The 25,381-nt window shown below is 46.2% G+C and overlaps 1 protein-coding gene across 7 annotated transcripts in view; it reads right to left on the reverse strand.

The window, feature by feature from the left end:
• Positions 1–3,220: 3,220 nt before the first annotated feature.
• TSC22D3 (TSC22 domain family member 3) overlaps positions 3,221–25,381 on the reverse strand; it is a 60,853-nt gene continuing 38,692 nt past the window's right edge. For 5 of the 7 annotated variants that reach the window (XM_024551601.4, XM_045188494.2, XM_045188495.2 and 2 more), the window contains exons 3-4: positions 5,871–5,922; positions 3,221–4,724 (exon numbers count right to left, since the gene is read on the reverse strand). In XM_024551601.4, coding sequence (XP_024407369.1) covers positions 4,494–4,724; positions 5,871–5,922 — 283 coding nt within the window. In that variant the 3' untranslated portion in view covers positions 3,221–4,493. Of the gene's footprint in view, positions 4,725–5,870; positions 5,923–6,287; positions 6,442–6,670; positions 7,078–25,381 lie in introns of those variants that run through there. The other 2 variants (XM_024551603.3, XM_024551604.4) reach the window with 2 other exon arrangements.

The following is a 25,381-nucleotide window of genomic DNA, read 5'->3' on the forward strand; positions in this document are numbered from 1 at the left end:
CTCTTCCTTCCTTCCTTATTAACTCTCATCCCTCCAGATTTATTGGTCATTTAAAATGTTAGCCTGTCTGCTACTTTGTGGTGGTCTCTTTTCTGCCCTCTCCTCCCTGGCCCCAGAACACTTACCTAGTCTATGAAGAATTATGGAAACTGTTGAGATTTTCCATCCTTTTTTTTTCTCAATGCATTGTCTCCCCTCCTCCCAGTCCTAGATCTTCCATTCTCTAGGTGCATGACTTGGGGCAAATTGTTTTACCTCTCTGTGCTTTGGTGTTCCATTATCTCATCTGTAAAATGGGGATCTTAATGGCATATCTTCATAGGATTGTGGAGATTACAAGAAGCAATAGATGTAAAGGGGCTTAGAATAGTGTCTGACACCAAGTAAGTGCCACATAAATGTTAGCTATCCTTATAATTATTGTTATTATGGCCCTTTCCAGCCAGTTCTTCCCTGGAAACCACTTCTGTTTGGAATAGCTAACTGACGGAGTTCTCTATCAAACCTTGCCTGATCCAGAAGAGGTAGTTAAATATTAAGTATTTGGGTTCCAGCAAGCTTCTCTGCATGAGACAACCTGAGGAACTGAGCTGTCTGCAATGCTCTAGTTATGTCCATTAATTTCTAACCAACTAGCAGGAGACAAGGAGAGATTTGAAAGCAAAATTTTCCAGGGTAAGTAGGATGATGTTGGGATAACTTCAAAACACCCTAAGTGACAGTGGGTTGTGTACCTTCTTTTCTGTGATCTTTCTAGAGTAGAAAGAGCCTTCTCCCCACACTCCAGGTTCTAATGGCCCTGCTTCCTCATCTGCTCACACCTTGGGTTTCTTCTCAGACCTCAACAGGGAACATCTTCCTTGGTGGTACTTCCTAGCCTGAGAGCCTTGCACCTTGCACCTCCATAGTCCTTATATGCAAGTCATCTACCACTCACATTTGTTTTACTTTTCATATCCACCTCTGTGCTTTTGTGGCAAATACAATACACTCCTTTAAAAGCCTTCACTGGACTCACCTTCACAGTTTGTCATTATGTGTTCTCTCTCTCTCTCAATAGATACCAAAAATTCAATTACTATTGGGTTGGAGGGGTAGTTCTGAGGTTATTCTTGACATTAAAAATGGGCCATTGTGGTCACACAGTGTGGGAACCACTGCCCCATGGGATATGTGGGCACTGTAGGAGTAGCACTGAACTCTCTGGCTCTTAGTTTTCTTGTCTGTCAAATGGAGGTAAATCTTAACTGCTTCTTTTTCTAAGGGCAGGAAACAAAATGTTCCATGTTCATGAGAAGAGGCGTGGAGGGGTGCTCTTGTGATTCTTGTTGACATACAAAGAGGGCTGCTGTGAGGATCAGATGAGATAATAGATAGGAGGGGCCAGGGAAAGGGAGCATGTCCAGGCAAGGGAACATTGTTATTGCTGTTCCTCTTGTTCTTTTCCTTGTTCTGGGTCCAGCTGGACCAGCTGAGCTCAGAAACTGAAGTTCTTTCCAGGAGCAATGTGTTCTTTTGTCTTTCCCCACCTCTAGTTGTTTTTCTGTGGGATAAAAAAAAAAAGAGCTGATCCTATATGTGACTAACAAATAGCCACAAAGTTCCTTTTATCTAGTCTAGGAACTGCTGTGGCCTCCTAAGTGGTAGTGTTTGTCTCTGTGTAGTTGGGGTTGCCTAGGAAACAAAGTTGTTCTCTCTTTCCCACTGTGTGACTATGGTCAAGATTTTTCCCCTTTTCTTGTAGGGAAGGGCTGGATCAGCAGAGATGGCTGTGTGTTTGCTGGGACATCTTCTGAGGGTTTTTTTTTTTTTTTCATCTTTTCACTCGTTGGTTGGAAATTGCATTTGGAAAGTCTATAAAAGAGCTAAAGAGTCAAAAAGTCCCTCAGCTCATCTTGAAAGGAGGAGGGGTTTGGGAGTAAGTGGGGACTGGGGAGAGTCAGTCTACTTTGGGGATGGCTGACTGGTCCAAAGTGTGTATACATTTCAACAGCTGAGACATTTGCATGCCATGACCAAATTGTAGACAATGAAGTTGTCATCAAGAACAGATTAGGAACAGGGGAAACTGGGATTTGAGAGGCCACCAAGAAGGCGTTTGAAACTTTCTGAAGAGGAATTTGTTGACTAGAAAAGAACAGGCTAATGTGTGAGCTTTACAGTGAAGGAAACATGACATTTTTAATTCAGGCCATGATTGGTACAAAGGAAGGGCCAAGACCTCTTGGTATTTGAGGTTTGTGGTGTAGGAAAATCAAGGAGTCTATTCAATTGAAAGTGACAAAGGAATAGGTATATATACTATAGGAGGCTGAAATTGAATGGATCACTCAAATAGGGATGATAGCGTCTGCTGGGAACACAGTGGGCCTAGAACACAGCTCAGGGTCCTGGTTAGGGTGTGGTAGACACCAAATGCTCATTGATGGCCAATCAGAGAAATGGCAGAACTCTGGATGCCAGAGACATGGGGCTGGGGAAAGAGTGATGGATAAGGATGAACTTCAAAGAGAGGCAGAGGAGGGAAGCTGGAGACAGGATCCTTAGACTTGGTCCTGCCCATGCGACTCATGAGTTTTTGTGAGCAAACTTCCAGCATTGACAAGTGTAGCAGCAGAGGCTGAGAGAATCTTTCCTCAGGGGAAAGGGTTGGAGTTTTGACCACCACATGTATTCTGTGTTCTTTTCTAAGGCTCTTTTCGCTCCTTTTCCAAGGTCAAGGGTCTATGTGGATTGGGATTAAGGTGATTGCACTAAGTGATCCTTATGTTTTAAGAAGGAAGAGGCTCACTCCTGTTTGTTTAGTTCCTCTTCTTGCTCACTCACATGTATAACCTTCCTTTTTCATTTGGGCCTTTTTGGAGTATCCTTCCTCCCGAGTCACTCCCTCAAGCTGAGGTTATGTATTAGTAGTCACCTTGCCACTCACTCTGAAAATGTCATCTGAAAGCAGGGGTAGGACAGAGAGGGTTGGATGTGGGGTTGAGTACCAATTTGCTGTAACAGCTGTATGACTTTGGACAAGTCACTTAAACTGGCTGAGTATCGGCTTCCTCACCAGTACAATGTGGGTATTGTGAGTTATGCAGGATCATAGAGGTAGAATAGGCCTGCCACTTAGGGGATGCTCATGAATGGTCAGTAAATCAGGAAAACAGTGCTCCTAACCACATGAGGAGCCCTTACCAGCCACTCCATTTATACTCAGTCAGACACCAGGTTTATTTATAGAAAAAAGAGCAAAGTTTATTGAAATTTTAAGCTACATTTGAGAAATCAAAATCCAAGTGGAAAGTGTTCACCGCCACAGAACCTCCTAGAGACAAGTTCCCTGAGCACATCACCCAGGCACCATCAGGTCAAAGCCATTGCCTTGTTCATCCCTTGTCCACAAAAACAAACAAACAAACAACCCCCCCCCAGCAAGCCAATCTTCACTTGAAAGTTTTCCACAAACATGAAAAAAAGTTTTTGAATAACAATGTGAAGTCCCAGCTAATCTTCTCTCAACCCCATTCTATATAGTCAGCACCAGTGAATGGTGGGTTTGGCATTCACAATAGGGCCTCACATGTCTTCAGTGGATAGATGGGGTAAGGGTTGCAGCAGCAAGGCATCCATGGCCGCATTCAGAGGCTAGCCCTCTCCCTGCCTTTACTTTTTAGTCTTACTTAACCTAAAGGACAAACTGTATCAATTTGGTAAATGAACACAGTCAAAGAATTAGCCTTAAGAGATAAGGGACTGGTCAATACTCCCAAAGCTGGTTAGGCCCTTCAAAACGTAGGTGTATGTGTATATGTATACATCACTACACTAAGATATAGATCTAGCCCTATGGGTATATATACGCACGTATGGCTATATAGAAAAACTATGCCATTACTAACCAAACAGAACTTTGAAGGTGGTCATCCCAAAGCTGTAATCCCACACTGGACTGTGCGCAAAGCCATGCATTATACCATATTAACCAACAGAAGGCTGACTTGGCTCAATCTCTCCCATCTGTGGCCCTGCCTTGCTGAAGCAGGGGATAAGAGGGAGGGTGCCTCTGCTTAAAACACAAATGGCTTCCTCATAGGGACAGTCGTTGTCAGGTGAAGCTGTTAAAGATGTCCATGGAAATGAAAAGCAGACCCCCTTATACTTTCTGGACCAAACTGGCATCACATCTCAAACTACCGTTCTCCTCTGCCAGTCACAGCAAAGTTGCCTGGGCCCTGGGAGTCCCCAGGGCACGGTGGCATTAGAGGCTCACTGGCTTGGGGTGACAAGACCCCATGCAACTCAGCCTCCAAAGACCTGCTCTTTGTTAGGGGTCTGTCACTGGAGTGGACCCAGGTAGCCATGTCCTTGGGACATCTCTTGGCACCAGCTATGCTAGGTGTAAAGTTCTCCACGTGAGATGATGCTTGGGGAGCCAAAAACAAACTGGAAAGAACTAGGTAGAACAACTTTAGTGGCTCTGCCCACCCTGAGGACAGAGCCACTTACACTGCAGAACCATCAGGGTCCTCGGGTGATTGTGGGGTTTCAGGAGCTGGCTCTTCAGGGCTCAGACGGGACTGGAACTTCTCCAGCTGCTCTGGGCTGGCCAGGGTCTTCAAGAGGGTATTCTCACGCTCGAGCTGGGAGTTCTTCTCTACCAGCTCTCGAATCTGCTCCTTTAGGACCTCCACCTCTTCTCTCACAGCATACATCAGATGATTCTTCACCAGATCCTGTCACAGAGGAAATCACAATAAAGCCATTCATCAGCCATCAATGGCTCCTGCTCAGCACTTTCACCTAGCCATCAAGGTGTCTGTGATGTCCCTCATGCCACTGACCTCCAACCTTCCCTCAGCAACCCCTCAGCATACTGGCTCTGAAGCCCTATTCCTCCTGCACCCTTCCTTGAAGTACCTAAATGCTTGCTCAGGAGAGCTGCATGATCAGGGCAACACCTGTACTGGGAGCCCAGCTTTGAGCTACACAGGATCCACCCTGCTAGTTTCCAATGACTTTCAAAGCTCGATGCTTAGGAGCATTTTGGGTGAGACTTTTGCTGATTGCTGGTGCATGGTTATATCCACATTTCCATATAAGTTCCTGCTGCTGGCCCAGATCCCAGAGAAGATCTGCAATGCACCCCACACTGTTTGTCTGCTTTATGAGTCTTCACCAAGACAATAAAATTGGCAATATTGGAGTATCCTCCTGTTCATATGGCCCATCACACTGACAGCTTTCCTGAAGCCTGGAGTGGCAAGATGCTTACCCTAGGGGAAAGTTACCTGATTGCTGCATCCTCTCTGAATTCGATGACTCTACTAGGGTCAGGAACTGTGTCATTAGGCCCCAGGACACAATTAAGTGTTGCTAGCTGCTAGAAGACTTAACCCCCTGCAACTATTATGGCTGCTCTGTGGAGTACAACCTCTACCTGGTGAAGGGAGAGGGAAGGGGTGGGATGCTTTGTTTTCTGTTCCCTCCCAACTCCTGACCCCAGCCCAGGCTCTGCAGAGGCACTGCAGTGCTGCCGCATCCAATGAGCTCTGGCCCCTGCCAAATGCCGGATGCAGACAAATGAAAGTATCTGAGCTTACATCTCTGCAACAGGCCTAGGAAGAAGCCAGAGGCTGCTGCAAAGCTCCAGGACGGGTGAGGGAGAAAGAAAGGAAAGGGCCCATTGAGGGTAGACTGGAAATGCCCTCAAAGGTGGCACTCTAATAGGACTCTACTTAAGGCCTACAAGGGGATAAAAAGCAGGCTTTCAGCTTCCTCAGGCTTTTTACTAATGGCTTTGCACCCACCCCCTAAGTCATGCCGAATTACATAGCAGCAGCTACAACGGGGGATGGGAATGATGCAGTGATGCCACTTACCATGGCCTGCTCAATCTTGTTGTCTATGGCCACCACACTGGCTCCGGAGGCACTGTCAAGACAAAAAAGCAAAGCAACCGTGTTACCCACTCCATTCTACTCTGAGTACCCAGCAGCTGTGGCCAAAGTCCTCCATCTGTCCCAGCTCTTCTTCTGTCTGGCCTTCCATTTCCGGGCACTTTGTCCCTAGGTCCCTTCTTGGCCCCTGCAGGAAGCTGTACCTTCCCACCGAGGCTGGCTCCCCGCTGCCACCACCCAGAGCTCAGCGCGCAGCGGCGCGTGGGTCCCACGGCGCATGGGCCAGCGTGGCCTGTTCGCTAGACCAGGCAACAAGCAAACAATGGGACGGGTTGACCAAGGAATCTCCCACCGCCAGTCCTTTGCAGCTCTGGCTCAGAAGGTCCCGGGTAAACCTACCGAGCTAGGAACCTAGCTACGAATTCCTTCTGGGCTCAGAAGCTTTCGGTCTACTCCCCTGCAGCGCGAAGCACAGCCAGCTCCCTGCCCACCCCTGCCCGCCGCCCCTCTGCCTCCGGCTGCCTCTGCCTCAGGCTGCTGCAGCTCCTTCTCACAGCGCAGAGGCCGCAGGGACGCTAGGACGGCGGATCCCAGTGCGGCGGTGACTCCCCCCCTCCTCCTACGTGTACCCTACTCCCGCCCCTTCCCAGGATGCTGCATCGCGGGGAACCTGGACTGGTGACTCGCGACTCTTTCGCAGATCCCGCTCCCAGCTCAGCCCCAGCTCGGCTCCCAGCTCAGCCCCAGCCCCCACCTCTCGGGAGCTTCGGTCAGTAGTTTACCTGTTGTCCAGCTTAACGGAAACCACATCCCCTCCAAGCAAGGAAGAGAAGAAGGAGATGTTGAAATTGTGCAGCTGATAGACCGCCACCTCCATGGGGGTCTGATACATTTTGGTGTTCATGGCTGGGCTGCCTGGGAGCTCTGGCGCGCTTCGGGCCGGGCTGGGCAGGCTGGGCGGGTTCGGTAGGCTGGGCAACCTAGACAGGTGGCCGGGGCTGCTGGCGCACTGCAGGGACTGGGATCTCTGCCTCCAACCCAGGGATAGGAGGGGCAAAGGCTGCCGAGAGGACCCAAAGCCAGGCAAGTGCTCCCGACTTGAAGGAAAGTGACTCGAGGGGTGTCACCTAGTGTGTCACAAACTCCACGGCCGCCAGTCTAACCCAGACTCGGAGATATTTCGGCTCCTGCTTCTTTATATAGGAGGAGCCAGCTGCGTCACAAGGCGTCAGGGGTCATGCAAATGAGTCCTGTACAGGGCTCTGTGGCCCAGTGAAACCACATCCGCTCCCTGAACCTGAAGCTGGGACTGTAAACAGTTCAGCACTTTCTTGTGCCAACTGGCATCTCAAAAGAGGGCTCTGGAGATTGGTAAAAACCAAACTGGAACTGATTTCTTAAAGAAATTAATACAGATGCCATAACAAGAGATAGAGAGCATGCAGTAGAGGGCGGTGCTGGTTTTAAAAACTCTTCTTCAGAGGTCAGCCAGCATACTCCCATGGTTTTGCAATGCTGTCACACACCACACTCCCTGGACACTCACCCTCAAGAGGAGTCTCACCTTCTTCCCATCGCTTGCCTTCTCAGTCTCTGTCCTGCACACATATGTTTTCCACCTACATGCCCCCTTACCCAGGTAGTGGGCTCACTGATCTGCCCCAACTCCAGCACCTGTACACTCAGCTCCTCCTTTGGATATGCCTGTGTACTGACACATGCACAGGTCTGTGACATGCATGAGAAGCATTCACAGTTCTGAGCTAATCTGTGCATGCCAATGTGCCTGTGCAGAGGACAGAAGCAGCTCAGATGAATAGAGGAACATGTACAGGGAGCAGCTGGGGGCCAGGCGGATGACAGATGATGGGAGAGGAAACGGTAGGGGGGTGGGCATTGGAATCATCACAAGATGCCAAACCTTTTTCTCTGGTTTCTATACCCTACTCTGCAAAGAAAATACATACAACATTATCCAGGATTTCATGTCCCTATTTTCAAAACAAGATTCTGTTACTTTCCTATAAACAGCAAAAAACAATAAAACTACAAACCAACACTATCTATCTATCTATCTATCCACCTATCTATCTATCTATAGTCTTTCCTGGGATGATATATGTATATATATACATGTATATATATATATATATATGTATGTGTATATACATATATCATCCCAGGAAAATGCCCACCCTGTGATGGATCCAACCATACATAGGATTAGAGGGTACTTTTGGAACAAAAAGAAACTCCAGGTTACAAGGAAACCGAGGTTATTGTTATCTATTAAGAGTTATATATGTTCCCATCAAACTATATTTTCATCTTTTCAGCCCCAAGCTTAAAACAAACAAGCAAGACATCAGAAGCCTGAAGGCCTTTTCTCCAGCTCTTTCCTATGTGAAGCCACCTTGTGGACAGAGACAGAATTGCAGCCAAAGGAGAAACCAGGACAGAACACCGGAGAGGTGATGCAACTGAGAGTATTGTTTACACCAACTCAGGGCCATCAGGAGAACATTGGGTTCCACCATATATACAATAGTTTGGCTGAGGTTAGGGCCAGTACTCATGAATCAGTTTGTGATTCAGGCTGTGGCCCAAAGAAATACCTTAATGCAATCTTGCTATTGGAAAAGTACTGAGGTTGTCTTATCAACAAAGAAGGTAATTATTATTTCCTTCAGGATATTTCTTCTAACCAGGTGCCTGGCACCAAAACCCTGGCCAAGGCCCCAGTGGAGCACAGTCTGAAGGTCTTGATGTTTTTCCAAGCTATCAGGGCAGTTATGCCACAAAACAGCCAATATTTTTCATTATGACATGGGGTTCCCATTGGACTCGACTGGTGGTAATATATGCACAAGGGCCATTCTGTTGCAAAGAGCTGACAAACAGAATTATTCAAGAAAACCTACTACACTAGCCAAGGATGGTGTTTTTCTTCATCCCAATTGAGGTGGGAGACAATCCCAATCTCAGGATATTATGTTACATTTAGGTTACAAGCAGTCTGAACATAAATTTTTACACTAAGACCCCTGTATAGTAGACAAAACAAAGTCCAGACTATATAGGTCATCAAGAACATTAGCTGAGAAAAAAACTTCTTATATTGATAAGCTTAATTTATATTGAAATTCCCTGATATATTAGCCTGCCTTCTGTACTACACAGAGCTTTCTTAATTGAGGAAGAGTCTCTGAGTTGACAATTCATCAGCTTGTAAATTTTTTCTAAACTATTACTACCTACCCTGAGATTCCAAGGGAGATGATGAAAAGAAAAAGGGAGAGATGAATAATCTGGGTTGGCAGGAAAAAAACACCACCAGGAAAACAAGGCATAGCGCAGAAGAAAAAACAGCTCCTTTAGTGGGGACTCCCTTATATGGAGATGGAGATAGAGAAATCCAGGTAGTTTGGGGAAGGAAAAGAAAAGAGGATAAGTTTGCTAGCTAACCTATGTTTAAATTATATGTTAATTATACTTCAATTAAAAATAAGCTGTATACATGAATAAAATAAAATTATTAATAATAAAATACACTTAAAAATAAGCTGAGTTTGAGACCCACTGACAATAACAGCTACCATTAATAGAGCATCATAGGCTATGGGCCAGACACTGTGCTGGGCATGGCACAACCCTGCAGAGTTGGCACCATCTGTCACCATCATTTTACAGATGAAGAAACTGAGGGTCTGAGAACTTACCTTGCCTAAGGTGGCACAGGTAGTAAATTGTAGAGCTGGGACTCCAGCCCAGGTCTTCCTGACCTAGAGACCAAGTTTGTTCCTACTACACCTGTCCTATGGCAAAGGGATAGGTTTGTTGAGTGAGTGATTCTAAGTAGTTGGGGAATGGGTTGGAGGTGCCAGGAAAGTGGTGAAATGAAAGAAAAGGTGAGGGGGAAGGAGGAGTGCTCCTGGGACTGCAGCAGCACTATTAGAGAGTGGTCCAGAGGCTGACTTTGAGCTCTGTGAGTACAGCCAGCTTTTCTGACACTCATAGCAGGAGAAAGCAGCATCGGGGGATAGGGAGAATATCTAAAGTATCCAATTTTTTGTATAAGAGGGCTGTGCTCACCCATGTCATTTTGAAAGGCATCCATGCAGCCTTCAAAGCTCTCACTGTCTAGGAAATTGAAGACATTAATCCAACCAGGTAGCTACCAGAATGGATTATGCAGTCCTGGGGTAAACAATATCCCGATTAAGGTTATGGAGTCTTAGTGTACTCCTCACAGTCCAGTCTGACTTCCAGTTCCCAGGGCCCCACAAACTGGAGCCCTTAATCAACTCCCTTTTTTCCTATTTCTGCTGTGCTCAGCTTTTAAGAGAGTGAAGCCGACAACAACAACAACAAAACAAGCTCATGTCAGGGATTTAGTTGAAAAAGACAACTTTTGAAAGGATGTCCCAGGTTCAGCCCATATTCAGTCAATCTTACATCCCCTCTACACCTCTGATTTGCCAGCTGCCAGCTGAGTGACATCACTCCTTGTAACACTTCTTATCAAACAGTGGCTGGATCCCACGATCCCAGGATCCCAAGATCCCAAGATCCCAGGGCTTGATAAGGGAAGACAATGGACATAAATGTCCCTGTAGAAAGACTTTCAAACAAGAGCAGGTGTGGGGGGATGAGAAGTAGGAAGAACTTAAAAGGTTTTCTGCTGAATCTTCAGCATGCCAGAAAATTCTCTGCCCAGAATAGCTGCATCAGACCTTGCAGTGAGTGGAAGCTTACCCTGTACAAGATATCTATGATCTGATCTAACTTTTCTGAATCAAATGCTGATCCATGAGGCTTTCAGAATCCTCATGTCCTACATGGGCTTTGAAGGTAGACCCCAGGCAGGAAACAATGGACTAGGAATATAATAGCCCAGCAACCTTATGTAAAAGTTTCCAACCCCCCTTTCTCCCATCCTACATTTACAAGGTAGGCTGGACCCAGAGCCAGCATAGCAAGAGCTCCCAGCTGATAAGCCAGGTCTTCTGCTGGCTCTCAGTTCTAGCCCTACAGCCATGGGGTTCTGCAATTAAACAGACATGGCTGACCCTCTCTCGGGGACAACCCTCTAGATGGAAGGTGGCATAATGAGGATGGAGACAAATTCCTCCATGTTAGCAGGCCCTGCAAGCCAACTTGTCCCCTTTGAGCTGGAAGAAGTGTCCCAGCATTTCCACTAGTCTGTTCCACTTCAAAAGCCAGATTCTCTAGGACAAGAGCCCTTCCTACTTTGGGTTCCCACAGGACAGTGGGATGTAGACTAGACAGTGTGGGCTGCAGAACCCATGCGCAGGATCAGAGAAAGCCACCAGGGGTGGGGAGCAGACTCAGGGTGGGTGCAGTAGGTTGACAGTGGTGATGAGGGGGAACATCTCACTTCCCTTTTTGTCACACTTGAAGCATTGTGTACCACGCAGCCCAAAGGAAACTATTTATAGGCAAGTCTTCCTTATTTTCTACAGGGAATGTTCCACCCAAAGATTCAGCAAAGTTGCTAGCAAAACAGAGGATCTAGTGTCAAGAGAACCAGAAAAAGACATGATGCAAGAGGTGCAGGACAAGCCACAAAGCAAATACTGGGTTACAGCTGGAAAATGAAATCAAAAAGAATATTGATTATGGGAGCATTAGCACTAGTAATAAGACATGGAACATCCACAAAAAAACCCTCCCCACTTAACTCTTCCACTGAGGCCCTGTTCAGGATGAAGCTTTGTCTACTTCTAAATACTTACTTGTCCCTTTTTCTGAAGAGGTTGGGGGAATAAGGAGACTGAAATGGCATTCTTAAATTTGTCCTTGCTTCTCTCTTATCTTCTCTCTTCCCTTGTGGTTCCACTCCAGGGTGGAAGACTATAGACAGGAAGGCTGCTGCCACTTACATTGTTACTGTTACTTTGGCTTCATGTAAAATCCCCACACTCCAGAAGGATGGAAGCAACAAGGAAAGACAGTGACAGAGAAAGTGCCTTGTCCTCTGTGGGTCAGGTGAATGTCCCTGCATGGTCACGACCCAGAACCTCAACTTTGGGGAGTAGAAAAATGGGGAGAAGAATGAGACACATGCAGAATGTGATGGTAGAAGACCAAGGAGAGTCCAGATGGAAATGGATGCACTCTTTTGGAAAAGCAGCTCTAGCACCTGATTTGTGCCACACCCTGGCATTGAATGATGGTAGGAGCAATGAATTGTGCCTTTTGGCTCCCTCTGGGACAGAGTCCTATGTAAGCTTCACAATCTTTGAGTGACACTAGTGATGACAGGCAGAACCAACCCAAATATTGACAAGGGTTCTACCCCACTCATTCAGAGAAGTCAAAAAGTGCTCTTGTCAAATCACCTTCATCACCCCAACTTTCATGGCTACCTATGGGTGGAAGCAGTTTATCCTGGTATCTCAGCAAGACTGGAAGTATTGGCAACATTATCCAGAAATGCAATTTAGCTCAGTGAATCTTGAATTTCATGAATCTTGTGTCAATATTTATGCCTGTCTCTTTCCCCCTTATGTCTTGCAACTGGGAAAATTTACCTCCATAATTTTCCCAAGCCCTCTCCTTTCTCATTTTTCATTCTCCTCACTACCCATCTACAAGTGTGAAGTAGATATCCCTGAAAAAGAGAGTGTAAAATTAACCACAGTAAGTGGAGTCTCTTCCTCCTCCTCGCTCCCCACACTAGTTGCCATTATCATTCCATTCCATTCAACAATTTAATTCAAAGTTGCTTGAAAGCCTATTCAAAGTGCAAAGTACATATCAGGGAAATTTTTAAAAAACTGGTAGTACAAGTCAAAAATTGTGTTTCCTTTCACAACACCCTGGACCTGTGGCAACTTCAGAAATCTCCCTACTATTATATCTCAGTGAAATGTTTGCTTCAGTAAAAATCCTAGGATTTGGGGGTGCTTAGGAGGGTAGCTTGGGGTTTGGGAAGGCTAATACCACTGCCACCCTTGGGCATCACTTCATTCTCAGAATTGGGCTTGCTTTTTTCTTCTCCAACCTGCCCTTTGGCCCACACCCATCTAGATAGGGATAACACACAACCATGAAGCTTGGAGTTGCTCTGGGACCTAAGGATCCTCTGATATTGTGGCCAACAGTGCCTTTTTGATTCCCTTCCTTAACCCCTGGGATTTGTAAACTAAGGGAAAAAAGGTCTTTGTTCTCTGAGTTGGCAGTTCCTTTTTTCTGAGAAGGAGGCCTATATTTAGTGGGGGAGTCATCTCTACCTGTTAACCTCTTGGCCTTCCTTCTTTGGCCAGCTCCTCTCTGTCTTACCCTTGTTCCATCTTGCTGTCCCAGATCAGCAAGCAGCTTCAGGTAGGCAAACAGTCCCCATCATCATGGCCTATCCTCTGGGAATCCTGACCTGCTGCATCCTTCCCATGGCCTGGGAAAGAAAGCAGAAAAAAAAAAAAAAAAAAGGCCAGTCCATGCTTGTCTGCACCAGCCTTCCACCAGTCTATCTAGGCCTCTCCCCATGTTTTCTGCTTTCTGGAGCAGTTCCAAGAGCCAAAATTCTAAGCTATTTTTTCCTGGTAGTTGCCAAGGTTACTCTAAGTGGTATGCGAAAGACTTGGTGCTATTGGCAGTGCTTTGAAGACAAGAACCAGGAGGATCTTGTTGGGGATGTGAGGCCAGCAGACAAGGGGAATGTGAAGAGGCCAGGGACTCTGAGGTAGTGTACCTGGCTCCACTGTGGGCCCCACTATAGAATAAGTGACCTTTGAAGTGGTACAGGTTCCTTGAGGAACAAAACCACAGTAATAATGCCAGTTTTGTCAGGCACTCAGCTCCTAGGCCATGATGGGTAAGCAGTATTAGCGTCCCACGGATCTCACATTGAGTGTCTGAGGCTCTTGCTTACCTCACAGAAGAGCTATTCACCATGAGCTCATGGTGAGGACAAGGTAGCTTCTTGATCCTCTGTTGTGGGACTCTATGAGTTGGGAAGAAGGGCTCTACAATTGCTAAGGGTTCCTGACTCTTTAGCTGCACACCTCCACCTTGGGCTTCCTGGATGGACAGAAGGCAGCCTAGCTGAGGACAGTGGCAGGGAGGTGTAGGGGACATACTACTCAAACATAAAGAAAGGAGAGAAACAAGGCAACTCCTCCCTTGGCAGGGCTCCCATCCATGAGAACAGAGACAGGGAACTCAAAAGGAGTGGTGGGAGGGGTTAAGGAAGGTCTCCCAGCTGGTTTGGGAATTGCTGACAAGGAATACACACACCTTATCAGGAAGAAAGAGAAGCATGGAAGCACATACACATGTATGCAAACACCCTCTCAGCTTTTCACAAAGTCTAATTAACAGAAATAGCAGGCAGAAGGGCATAATTCATTTCTTCCCCCCACCTCTCTATTGCCAGCTTCTGCATAATCCAAAAGGGGTAGTAAGGTGACAGGACTTGGCAAGATGATGGCAAGGCAGGACACTCGAGATAAGCCCATGAGTATCAAAAGCCATGGTTTCTGCTCTCTCTGCCATCCAGAGCTGGCTGTGTACTATGCAGGGGTCATAGGTGATAGGGTCTTAAGGAAAGCTTGGAGTGGCAATCAGGTGGATACAAGGGGAACCAGCTTGCAGCCTTACACTATATACCAGGAATAGGAAGCCCTGGTGCTGCCAGGTCCATAGTTTTCAAAGATGTCAATTACACATCAAAATGAAAAAGAAATAAAAACAAGTGCCATTTGTGCACAATCAATCAGGTGAACACCTAAGAAATGATTCCCACAGGCTTCTTGTGAGGACTTGTAACTTGAATCAGTCCTGGCATAGATGCCATATGTGACTGGCTACCTGAGAAGTGTGAGTTGAAGGTCACTGAGATAAATTCCTCTCAGTCCAAGCTGTTTGCCTGACCTTACTATGACAGTAGTCACCATCTGAGGTTCTAATGGAGTTCTTTACACTTTGAGGAATTAGATTTTTTTTTTTTTACTAATGCAAAAAAACCCTGGGAAAGTGCTACATTCTGCTACTATCATTTACAAACACTTAAGTGTGAACTAAATTATCATATTACTTTCAAGAGTAGTCAGTTCCCAATCAGCCTTAGGAGACTACTGGACTCAAAGCAGGTAAACCTTAATGGTGGACTATGGCAGGGAAAGAAATGAGGTTCTTAACATCAAGGTTGACTAGGGGAGTGTGTGGAAAATATAGATATCCTGGGCTTCAGCCCTAGAAATTCTAGTGGAATAGGTCTGTGGCTAAGGAAAGGTATTTTCAGGTGATATGGATGCAGCTCTTTTGGCCTCAGTCCATGGAATTCCTTTAGGGAACCACTGGTCTACAGGTGAGAGCCAAGACAGGGTCCACCTGAAGAGCCTCAGTAGTGCCAGAGTCACCAAGATTCACTTTGGATGACACCACTTGATAAGAGTTTAGCATATTCTGGGCCTAATGTCTTGTCTGTTCAGCCATCTCTTTTCTTATCAGTTCTGAAAACTTGACCAGAACATGAATAAGAGCTGCTTTTAGAACAAATACCTGAACCTGCTTTGATTTATAAATCAGTCTTTGGTATTTCCCCCTGTTTATTATGAGGAACAGATTGCTTCTAAGATGTTTCACAACTGTTGGTGGGAACTCTTGGCCTGAGAAGTTGGGACATGGGGGTGGGCATCACAGGGTGGGTAGGAAGAAGAACCCAGGTATGGAGAGACTACCAGGGTGGGGTTGATTTTTCTCTAACAGCACTGTTTGGTCAATTAACCAGCCCTTCCTACCTTCTACAAATGCCAGCTTGCTTCCAGCCCTTGGCAGGCACTGCCCATTCAGAGGTTGCCTGGTGGGGTGTGACTCATTCCCCCTCAGGAGCCTACTGGAGCTGACTGCAGAGACTTGCCAACATGCCCATCCCCATCCTCATCCAATCCTTGGTGTCCTCCCCCCTACAATCTTCATCCCATCCCATGGCTTGTGATGTTTCCCTGGTCAGGAAGACCCACTGCTTACAGACTCCCTTCTCCCAGGGGGAAAGCAGAAGGAGAATTCACTGTTCTCTGTGGTACACATCCGGCCTGTGTTTTATTTTATTTTTATGTTTAATTTATATTGCCTGCTAGGTTTGGGGCTTAAATAAACAAAGGCTATGGTTCCCCCAAGGCCTGGACTTCCTGGTTGCCTGTCAGCAACAGATTGACCTTTTTGACCTCGTCTCTTGCTTCTTGAGACAGGCAGTGTTAGGGGTGGGGTTTGGAAGAGGAAGATATTTTGGGTCAAAAGCCTGGAAATTCTTAGTGCCAGACTAAAATACAGCCTCCCTTCTTAACAAAATGAATGTTAATTCCTGAAGCTACCCTACCAAGTACAGACCTCTTTTAAAGGCCACAGCAAGGACTGTAAGGGTAAAGCACAAAAATAGAAAATTCGAAGTATCTGCATTGATTTTTTGAAAAATCTACTTACAAACATCTTTGTGCCATAGAACAAAGACAGAAGGGCCCAGGTGTTCACAGGTAGAGCTGTGGTACACAACAGCCTTAAAGGTCTATAGACTGAGTAGAGCATGTTGGGCCTGCCTGACAAAGGCTTCCTTCCAAAGCTCATACACCTTAAAAATATGAGGAACAATGACCCCTATGTCCTGGGGTAGAGCTCTAATAGCAAAGTAACAAATCCTGGTCAACAGTTCTGACATCCTGTTATTTGCTAAAACTAGTAATACTGTGGAGTATGTTGATGGAATTGCAGAAGAGCTATAGTAAATATGGAAACTGAGGAATGGCCAAGTATAGGCAATTACTAGCTCAACAGTTAAGAAGAAGGGAGTTTCACAGATACTGCTTGGATGTCTTGGACCAAGGGGCCTGAGCAGAGTTGGGAGATAATTCAGAGGCATCCGTTTTGTCACTAGGCGAACTTTCTCCAACAATGTACTGCTGCAATAATGGGCTTGGTACATGGAGCTGGTCCTGAGTCCTCAGATAGAAAGTACAGGACTACCTTGTTTTATTGCCCTTCACAGATACTGCATTTTTTACAAATTGAAGGATTGTGGCAACTGTGCATTGAGCAAGTCTATGGCACCCTTTACCAACAGGCTAAGATGATCATTAATAGTTTTCAGTAATAAAGTATTTTTTAAGTAAGGGGGGTGTGTGTGTGTGTATTTAGACATAATGCTCTTGCACACTGACTACAATGTAGTATAAACACAACTTTTTTATGCACTGAGAAACAAAAAAGTGTGAATTGCTTTATTGCAATACTCGTTTTATTGCGGTGGTCTGGAACTTAAGCCACAATATCTTTGAGGGATGCCTGTAATGATAAGAATTGAGATGGACTCCCTTAGTGCATATTACAGGGTTGAGTACTCCCTGAGAAATGCAGATCTACCACCCATTCTAAATGAACTTGCTCAAGTGGGAAGAAAATATGTTCTTTTTCCACCTTGGGCAGCTGCGGAAGCTGTTTAGAAGATCTATAAACCCCCTATGCTGCCAACTCCTCATTCATGAAATGGGACTGATGCTTCCCTCTCCAACATATACATCATACAAGGTGTCTATGTTTATGGACACCAAAAAGTCTAGAAATAGAGACACCATTGTGGTCTTTTGTATACTGATAACATCTTTAACAACAATATCTATCTACATATATGTGTGTTTATATGTATATGTGTGTGTGTCTGTGTATATGTATGTTTGCCTATGTTTCCAGATTTGTTGGACATCCTGTAAGCAGCATGGCTGAATTCTTTGTAGAGTAAGAAGGGACATGTGAACGTTATATGTTCCATGATGAATAAGGGTCCTGGTCCACAAACACTGCTGGCAAAATGGCTCACCAAATGAACAGCCCTATCAATGCTGTTTCAAAGTCTAGCATTGGTAATTTTCTGTCCAGTTCCAATTGTCATTTCCATGGTTTCACAATTTATCAATACTGCTTATGGGGAGGGGGTGGTTTGAGGGATTGATGTGAAAAAGGAATGACCATTTAAATTTAGTCTTTTGAAGGTCTTAGCAATTCTTCCCTGAACTTAAGGTCTGTAATATGCATAAGGTTTTGGTCTCGAGAGTCTCTCCAATGGCACAAGCAGTTAGTAATCAGCGGGACCTCTAATCTTTCATATAGTACTGAAGGCACAGCCAGATAAAACCATTACCAAAAGTGGGCAGCACACAAGTTCTTAGTGAGCATCAATGGGCTTCCTGGACAAGCTCTGCAGGGGCTTATCTTATTCACCACTGTTCCCTCAGGGTTTGGGCCAGTGCCTGGCATACAGTCTCAATGTGGTAAATATGTGCTTAATAAATAACTACAAGGTTTGGATGTGTTAGAACTTTTGTAATAGTCCCTGTAAGGAAGCACTATAGGCAAATTCATGAATTCGCCTTGTGTTAACATTTTAATTTGGGGATGATTATTATTGTCTGAGAGCAACTCTACAGTTAAAAACATGAAAGACTTGCCCTGGCTAGTGTGGCCCAATTGGTTGGAGCATCGTCCTATAACTGAAGGGTTGCAGGTTTGATTTCCAGTCAGGGTGCATATGGAAGGCAACTGATCCATGTTTCTCTCTTGCATCGATGCCCCCCTGTCTCTGTCTCTCTCTAAAAACAATGAAAAAATATTCTCAGGTGAGGATTAAAAAAACATGAAAGACTGGTGAAAATCAAACAAACATTCCCGGGGGAATCTAACACAAACATAAATTAATTAAATAAGAGGCCACTAATGACCTGGAACCAAGGCCCAGCTTCTTCAATAAAAGGGATAATTCACCAGTGTGTGTGTGTGTATGCGTGTGCTCCTGGTTCTCCACCAACACTAAGACTTTGGTCAGTTTCCATCTTTAGCTGGAGGCAGTTGAAAACAGGGCACCCATGGGGAGCAGTGGAGGCTGATGAAGCCCATGAGCAGGGCAGCCAAGTCTCAGCTGGCAGCAACATCAAAGAGGGATTTCTGGCCAGCAGGGCTGATTCTGAGCAAGTGACAGCCATATAACTGCAATGATGGGGGAGGTGAGGACAAAAAAACTGTCCTGACTAAAAATACCCTGATGCCCACGAAGATAAATGGCATTCTCACCATTAATGTCACCCTTGGGCTTGAAGTCTTGAGGATCCTTGTTAAAATAAAAAGTCATTCTCAAAAGGGGAACTGTTTAGTTTTTTTCTGAAGGAAGAAACATGATGATCTGTTTGGTGTGGTCCAAATAGTGAGGGCTTCTGGGAGAAGTGACCCAGCCTGACTAAACAGAGACTGGTTGGGTGCTGCCTGAGACAGAGCTTCACAATGGATCTTAGCTAACTGGTAGCCTTGCACTTTCAGGGGACAAGCAAATGTGCCCAAATATTTCTGGACTTGTCAAGAAACCAAACTGCCTGAGTGTCCAGGAGGTCTCATTCACTTGCTCATCAAATGGACAACTCCTCCTCAAGTTCTATTTACTCATTTATAAGTTGGCACAGGTGAGAACTTGACCCCCAGAAAGACCCTGTGACCGATAAGGGGTTATTGGGTTCTCCTTTCCCAGGGTAATTTCTTTTTAACCAAGAGCCTCCTATTAACTCACAGGAGTGAGTGTGTCTGAGTGGGGAAAATGCCAGCGGAAGGGGTGGTTTCTTTGGCCATTTTCTGCCACTCTCTGTTGGCAGTTGCCTTCTCTGCCTGTGCACCAGGCACCTCTGGCAGCAAACACAATAGTCACACCAGAGCTGGCTGGGATAGCCCTGGCCCCTTAGCACCCCTCCTTCTTTCCCTTGTAAAACTTTGGTGCCTTAGAGCCCCATTTTACCTTGACCAGGTGATGACCAACTGCCTTCCACCAGGCAGAGCTGGGCCAATAGAAGAAGACTGCAGAGTAGGGCTGGACAGCCCCCCACTGTCCCGGTGGCCATGTTGTGAGGTGGTGACAGCTGGGAGAGGACTTGAAACCAGCTAGCCTGGGGCTCCCAGCCAGCGGTGTATTTTCATCTTCTTTTGACTGAGACTGCCCTCCCCTCTGTAAACACATCCAAGTCAGGGAGAATAAAATGTATAACAGATTAAAATAGGTGGGCGGCATGCACCCCTCCCATGAATCACCTGTACAGGGAATGCCCTGCAGGTGGGAGTTGCTTTAAGTAAACCTGATATATTGAAAACCTCAATTCAACCAGAGGGCTGGGATGAACTGCTGTTTGGTCTTGACTTATCGCTGGGAGATCTCAAAGCCACATCTGGTACCAATAATATCAGTAGATCCAATGTACTGATTACTGAGCAGGCACTGTGATAAGAGCATTATATACATTGGCATTTTGAACCTTATCAATAGTTGTATAGCTGATGGCAGGAATTGGGTATCATATTATCATTACACCCATTTTTAAGATGAAGAAACTGAGGCTCAGAGAGGTTACGTGAATTGTTTGGGGTCGCCCAGCTAGTAAGTGGCAGAGGCCAGATGTGAACCTCTGGTGTGTGATTCTAAAGCTCCAGGTTTTTTCAGCTGGGCATTTCACTTAGTTTTGAGGAGATTTGCAGGTACAGCTACATTCTAGACACAAATATTCCTTCCCATTGAACTCCCTTTCTTACTCCTTCAGGGGAATTGGAAACAGACCCTTAACAGGGTCAGGGTGGGGAAACCCTCCAGTGGGGGCTGGTTCTTATTGACTAAAGGATTCCCACTGCAATTCCCTGGGGGAAGATCACTCCCTCTAGCTTTCCAGGATGGGACAGAGCTGCATTTTGATTCAGGGACTGGCAAACTATTTAAGGACAACTGCTTGACCAGACTTAGGGAAGGCCCCTCAGAAATCTAATTACAAACTACTCAGTCACCAGGCTGTGGAAGAGACAAAAGACTCAGTATAATCCGGTATAAGGAAAGACCAAATGTAAACATGTATTTTGAAACAAAATGTCACTGATCACTGTATAGGTGCAGGGTTGGCCAGAAGGCTAAACTGAAATAGGAGTCTGTCTTCAGAACTTTACTGCTTCCTTTTCAGGTACCTTCCTCCTGCTTGTCCCCTCAGGCAACCTGTGTCCTCCTGCTGCCTGGAGTTACATGGGCCCCTCACTACCATTTGGAGGGCACCCTGTCCTTCCCAGCAATGCCTCCTTTAAGGAGACTCCTACTCTCCCTCCCACAAATCAACCATACCTGGCCTTCGGGCCAATCGTTAAGGACAAATCAGAGAAATGTGTTTGTGTAAATGGCAGGTAATGGCTTAATAGGTTTTGCTCAGTTAAATCACAGGAGCTTTAACCCAAAGAGTTCAGTCAGTGGTATAATTTTAGGTATGGGGGTGGGAGAGAACAAGCTGAGGTGGAGGCAACAGTGGAAGAGGGAAGATTGTTTTTTTAGCAATCTCCAAATCTTGCCAAATAGGCCAGGTGCTACTCTGACTGTACCTAAGTCTGGCTCTACATAGAGGATAAATACTATGCTCTTACACTTGTGCTGCATTCTTTCCAGAACATGGTGGAAAACATAGTGGAATAGTAATCAGGAGGCCTGGGTTCTGCTCTGGTTTTGCCTGTGGCTACTAGAACAACCTTGGAAAAGTATTGTATCCATTATGGACCTCAGTTTCTCCTAAATGTAAAATGAGATGATCAGGGCTGCAGATTTATATTTATTTGGGTGTTTATTTGATGAACGATACCCCAATTTATACTGGGAGCTCCATGAAGTCATATACCAAGGGCCTATAATAGTATTTGATACATAGTTAGTGTTCAACAGATGTCATAATTGAATGAATCAATGGCAAAAGTGACTTCTAAGGTTGCTGCTAGTCCTAACAGTCCCAGCCTTCATCTTCTCAGATGCAGCTATTTACAGCTGTGCCTCTGAGTGGAGAGGCCCAGGCCAAGGACTGAGTGAGGCCTTTAGGCCCTTGCCCTCAGGACCATCCTAGAGGGATAGCCTCTGGGACCAAATGCAGCAGGCAAGAATTTTCACTGAGGACCAGGAGGCTTGAGGATACTATATGGGGGTGCTGAGGGCTGTAGGAGGGCAGAGTAGTCAGGAGGAGTCCAGAGAGTAACTTTCATACGGTTTTCTGCAAAATGGGAAGCCAAGATATAAGCCAAGATATGAGTGTCTGGGCTGAGGTAGCAAAAGTGCTGAGTTGCATGGTGGCTCAAGGTCAGGGGCTGGAAGGGGGCCCAGAGCTCTCAAGCGTCAGCTCACCCCCTTGGGACTGGCCCCTGGCTCCAGGCCCAATCCCTGAATAGCTTCCACACCCCCGCCCATCCTTGTACAATTCCAGCTTCTTAGGCCAACCTGTTTCCTCAATCTACCCGTTACAGCTGCCCTTCCCCTCCCGCACACTACATAGAAGTCCTCCCCCAGTCTTCCTCCAGGGACTCCCAGTGCACTTACCCATTAGGCACACCTCTGGATATACTTGCCCCCCTTCTCAGTGTTGCCAGCACTTACACTCCGACGCAACTTCTCCCCTTCTTACGAAAAAAGGGAAGGTTTGTCAGTGCTGCTTCTCCTCCCGTCCAACACACACCCTGATCTCTCCTCTCCAACTCCACTCCAGCCAGGGCCCTCTCCTAGGTACACTCTAAGGTACTGAGATATTCTCCTGTGCCCCCACTCTTTCCTCCCCATTTTTACATGGGCCACAGTTTCAATCCAAAGGAATGAATCCATAAGAGTGCAATTTCAAGTATTAGTGACCTGAGAGAAGAGAGATGTATATATGGGGCAGGGGTTCTTTCCAGAATTCCTGAGATAACACTATGGAGATTGTTACCTCCATTCTCTGGATGCTCATTAGGCCAATTCTGTCCTTGTTTCCCTGAGAGTAGAGAAACATAAGTTATGGTCCCATCTCTGCCATTAAAACCATCTGTGTCACCTTGGGCAAGTCACTTAATCTGAGTCTCAGCTTCTTCATCTGTCAAATGGGAGTATTTACCCCATGCCCTATCCACCTTGACAGGGCTGTTATGAAAATTAAGAGACCGTATGTATGTGTGTATGTAAGAGAAGGGAGAGGGAGGGAGGAAGAGAGAGAGAGAGAGAGAGAGAGAAGAGAGAGAGAGAGAGAGAGAGAGAGAGCGAGCAAGCACACACTTTTTAAATGGGTAGGTCCTGGACAAATATCAGGGATTATTATGGCTCTCCCTTGCTATGCTTGAAAGACTCATTCAGGTTACATGGTAGAGTCCTCTTTACAAAAAAAAATGTCAGTGTGCCTTTGGCCTGCCCCCTTCCTTCCTCCTATACTCTATCTCTCCTCCAGTGCTTGTCCTTAACCAGATTTGGTCTCCAGTGTACCTCCACCCTGCTTTAAGAACAAATCCCGCCCCATCTTTGTCACCCATCTTATCACCCTCAGGCTTTCCTTCATCACCCTAGGGTCTTTTGCCATACACTCTCTCTGGGGCCACTGGCATGCCAAATTACCCCAATTTCCTGGCCCTGACTTTAGCCAGTCCCCATGGAAGCTGTTAAGAGGAAGGACTCTGGAGAGTGGAAGGGGGGTAATGACTGACCTTGACAGTTTGCTACAAAGGCTGAACACAATGTGGAACACCCAGCATGTGCTCAAGAAACACGCCAGTGTTTGATTACATGTGCTTGGAAAAATTTGGGGGTAGAGTCTGCTTTGGGGCCCATGAAATCGTGCCAGATAAGCAATTGCCTGCTCTATGTCTACGTTGGCCAGGCCCCACCCATTTGCTTTTCCCACCCATCTTTTTCTTTTCCTCACAACCCAGAGAAAAGGCTAGGCTCTTTCATCTCCAGGACCTGCAGACTACAGTGTGATTTCAGGCCTCCCTGGCCAAGTGTCACAGAGTTTCTCTGGTGGCTCCACATTTCCCCCCTGGAACAAGAGACTGGGAGAAGTTTGGGGCACCCTCTGAATTTCCCAGCATAAGCAATCAGCTCCCTCTGAAGGTCTACAACCAAGAGTATTTTCACTGAGGAAATGTGAGTTTCCTTCAGCAGAATTAGGGATCCCTGAGCTTATCCTAGGGGCTAGAGAATGATGACCACCATGGGTCAGCACAGATCTAATAGCTCTACTCCTCTACTAGGTGATCGCAGTCCTCTTGGCTGTGATGTGTTTGGTCTGTCAAATACTCTAGAGAAGCTTTCTCCCAATTTGTCGGCTCAAAGCCCTGATACCATCTGCGTGTTCCCTCAGGGCTTCAGTTCAACCCTCCTCTCCCCAAAGAAATAGATTAGAGGCAAAAGGTGACCTTGCTAGGCCTTGCCAGGGAACTGGTCACAGGACAGCAATACATGGCCCCACTTTGTTGGCCTCCACCACTTGTCTCCTTCCCTCTGTCCCTTTCTGGGGTCCCATGTCAGCAGGCAGGTTGAGAGGAAATGGGACTCTGTGGAGAAGCCACCTGAGAAAGTTGTTCCTGTAATGCAGGTGACAAAGGTGGTCTCAAAGACCCAAGGCTTAACAACTTAAGTGGTGGTAGAATTCTGAAGTGAGTAAAGGAAGAGAGAAGTTGATAGTGCACAGTGTAGGTCTTTGGTGGGTGTGGGAGGCTGGTAAGAAAGATCACAAAGTCTCACATTTGTTAAACCAGTAAAGGTAGAAATAATGATGATAGCTACTATTTATTGAAGTTTATCATGCTCCAGGCACTGGGCCACGGACTTTTTCACACATAATTTCAATTATTCCTCACAACCCTATGCAATTTTTTTGGTTTGTTTTACAAATGACAGATGAAGACATAGAAGATCAGGGAGTTGGTGACTAACCCAAGGTCACACAGATGGAGCTGAGATTCGAGAATGAATTGATTCCAGAACCCACACTCTTCGCACCTACGCAGCCCTCACTCCCCCTGCCCCAAGCATGGGCCCTGGGCCAAATGGCCCACAGGCTTGAGAGGCTGAACCTTCTAGCATGGTTCAGCCTCGCAAGGCCCTGAGAGCCTCAGCTACCTGGAATTGGTTTCTCTTCACTCCATTTTTTCCCTTAAGAGGCCAACAATTCCAACCAGGGATTTGTTTATGAGCATGCAACAGAGGGAGTAGGAGTCACCAAAAGAAGTAGGCTCTGAATCAGGAGAGAGACCATCTTTTACTCCTGGTCCTACCCTGAGATTGTTATATGATGACTCCAGGCAGGTCGACTCCCCTCTCAGGGTCTTAGTTTCTACACCTGCCCAAGAGGCAATCTCTGAGTTTGGGCAGGGATCAGTGATGTCTAAAATCCAAGAGTATCAAATACTTAAGGATGGGCTCCTGATCACCCTCTCCTCCATGGAAGAAGGCCTGCCAATTAAAAAGTGTCCCAGCTCCCCACCTTCCACTCTGGGCTTAGATTTTGGTGAGGCTGTTGTAGCACTCAGCACCACCCTCAGCATCTGGTCTGAGATCCACTCAAGACCACGGTGCCAGAAGGTGGACCCTATTGGCAGGACCTCCAACCAAGCTCTCTGTCATTGAACATGCTTCAGTGTTCCTTCCAATCATTCCTCTGAGATGACCTTGCCTTGCCTTTTCTTTCCCCTTCTTT

This window comes from Desmodus rotundus, chromosome X (assembly GCF_022682495.2).
Source record: "Desmodus rotundus isolate HL8 chromosome X, HLdesRot8A.1, whole genome shotgun sequence".
In the NCBI taxonomy this organism is placed as follows: Eukaryota; Metazoa; Chordata; class Mammalia; order Chiroptera; family Phyllostomidae; genus Desmodus; species Desmodus rotundus.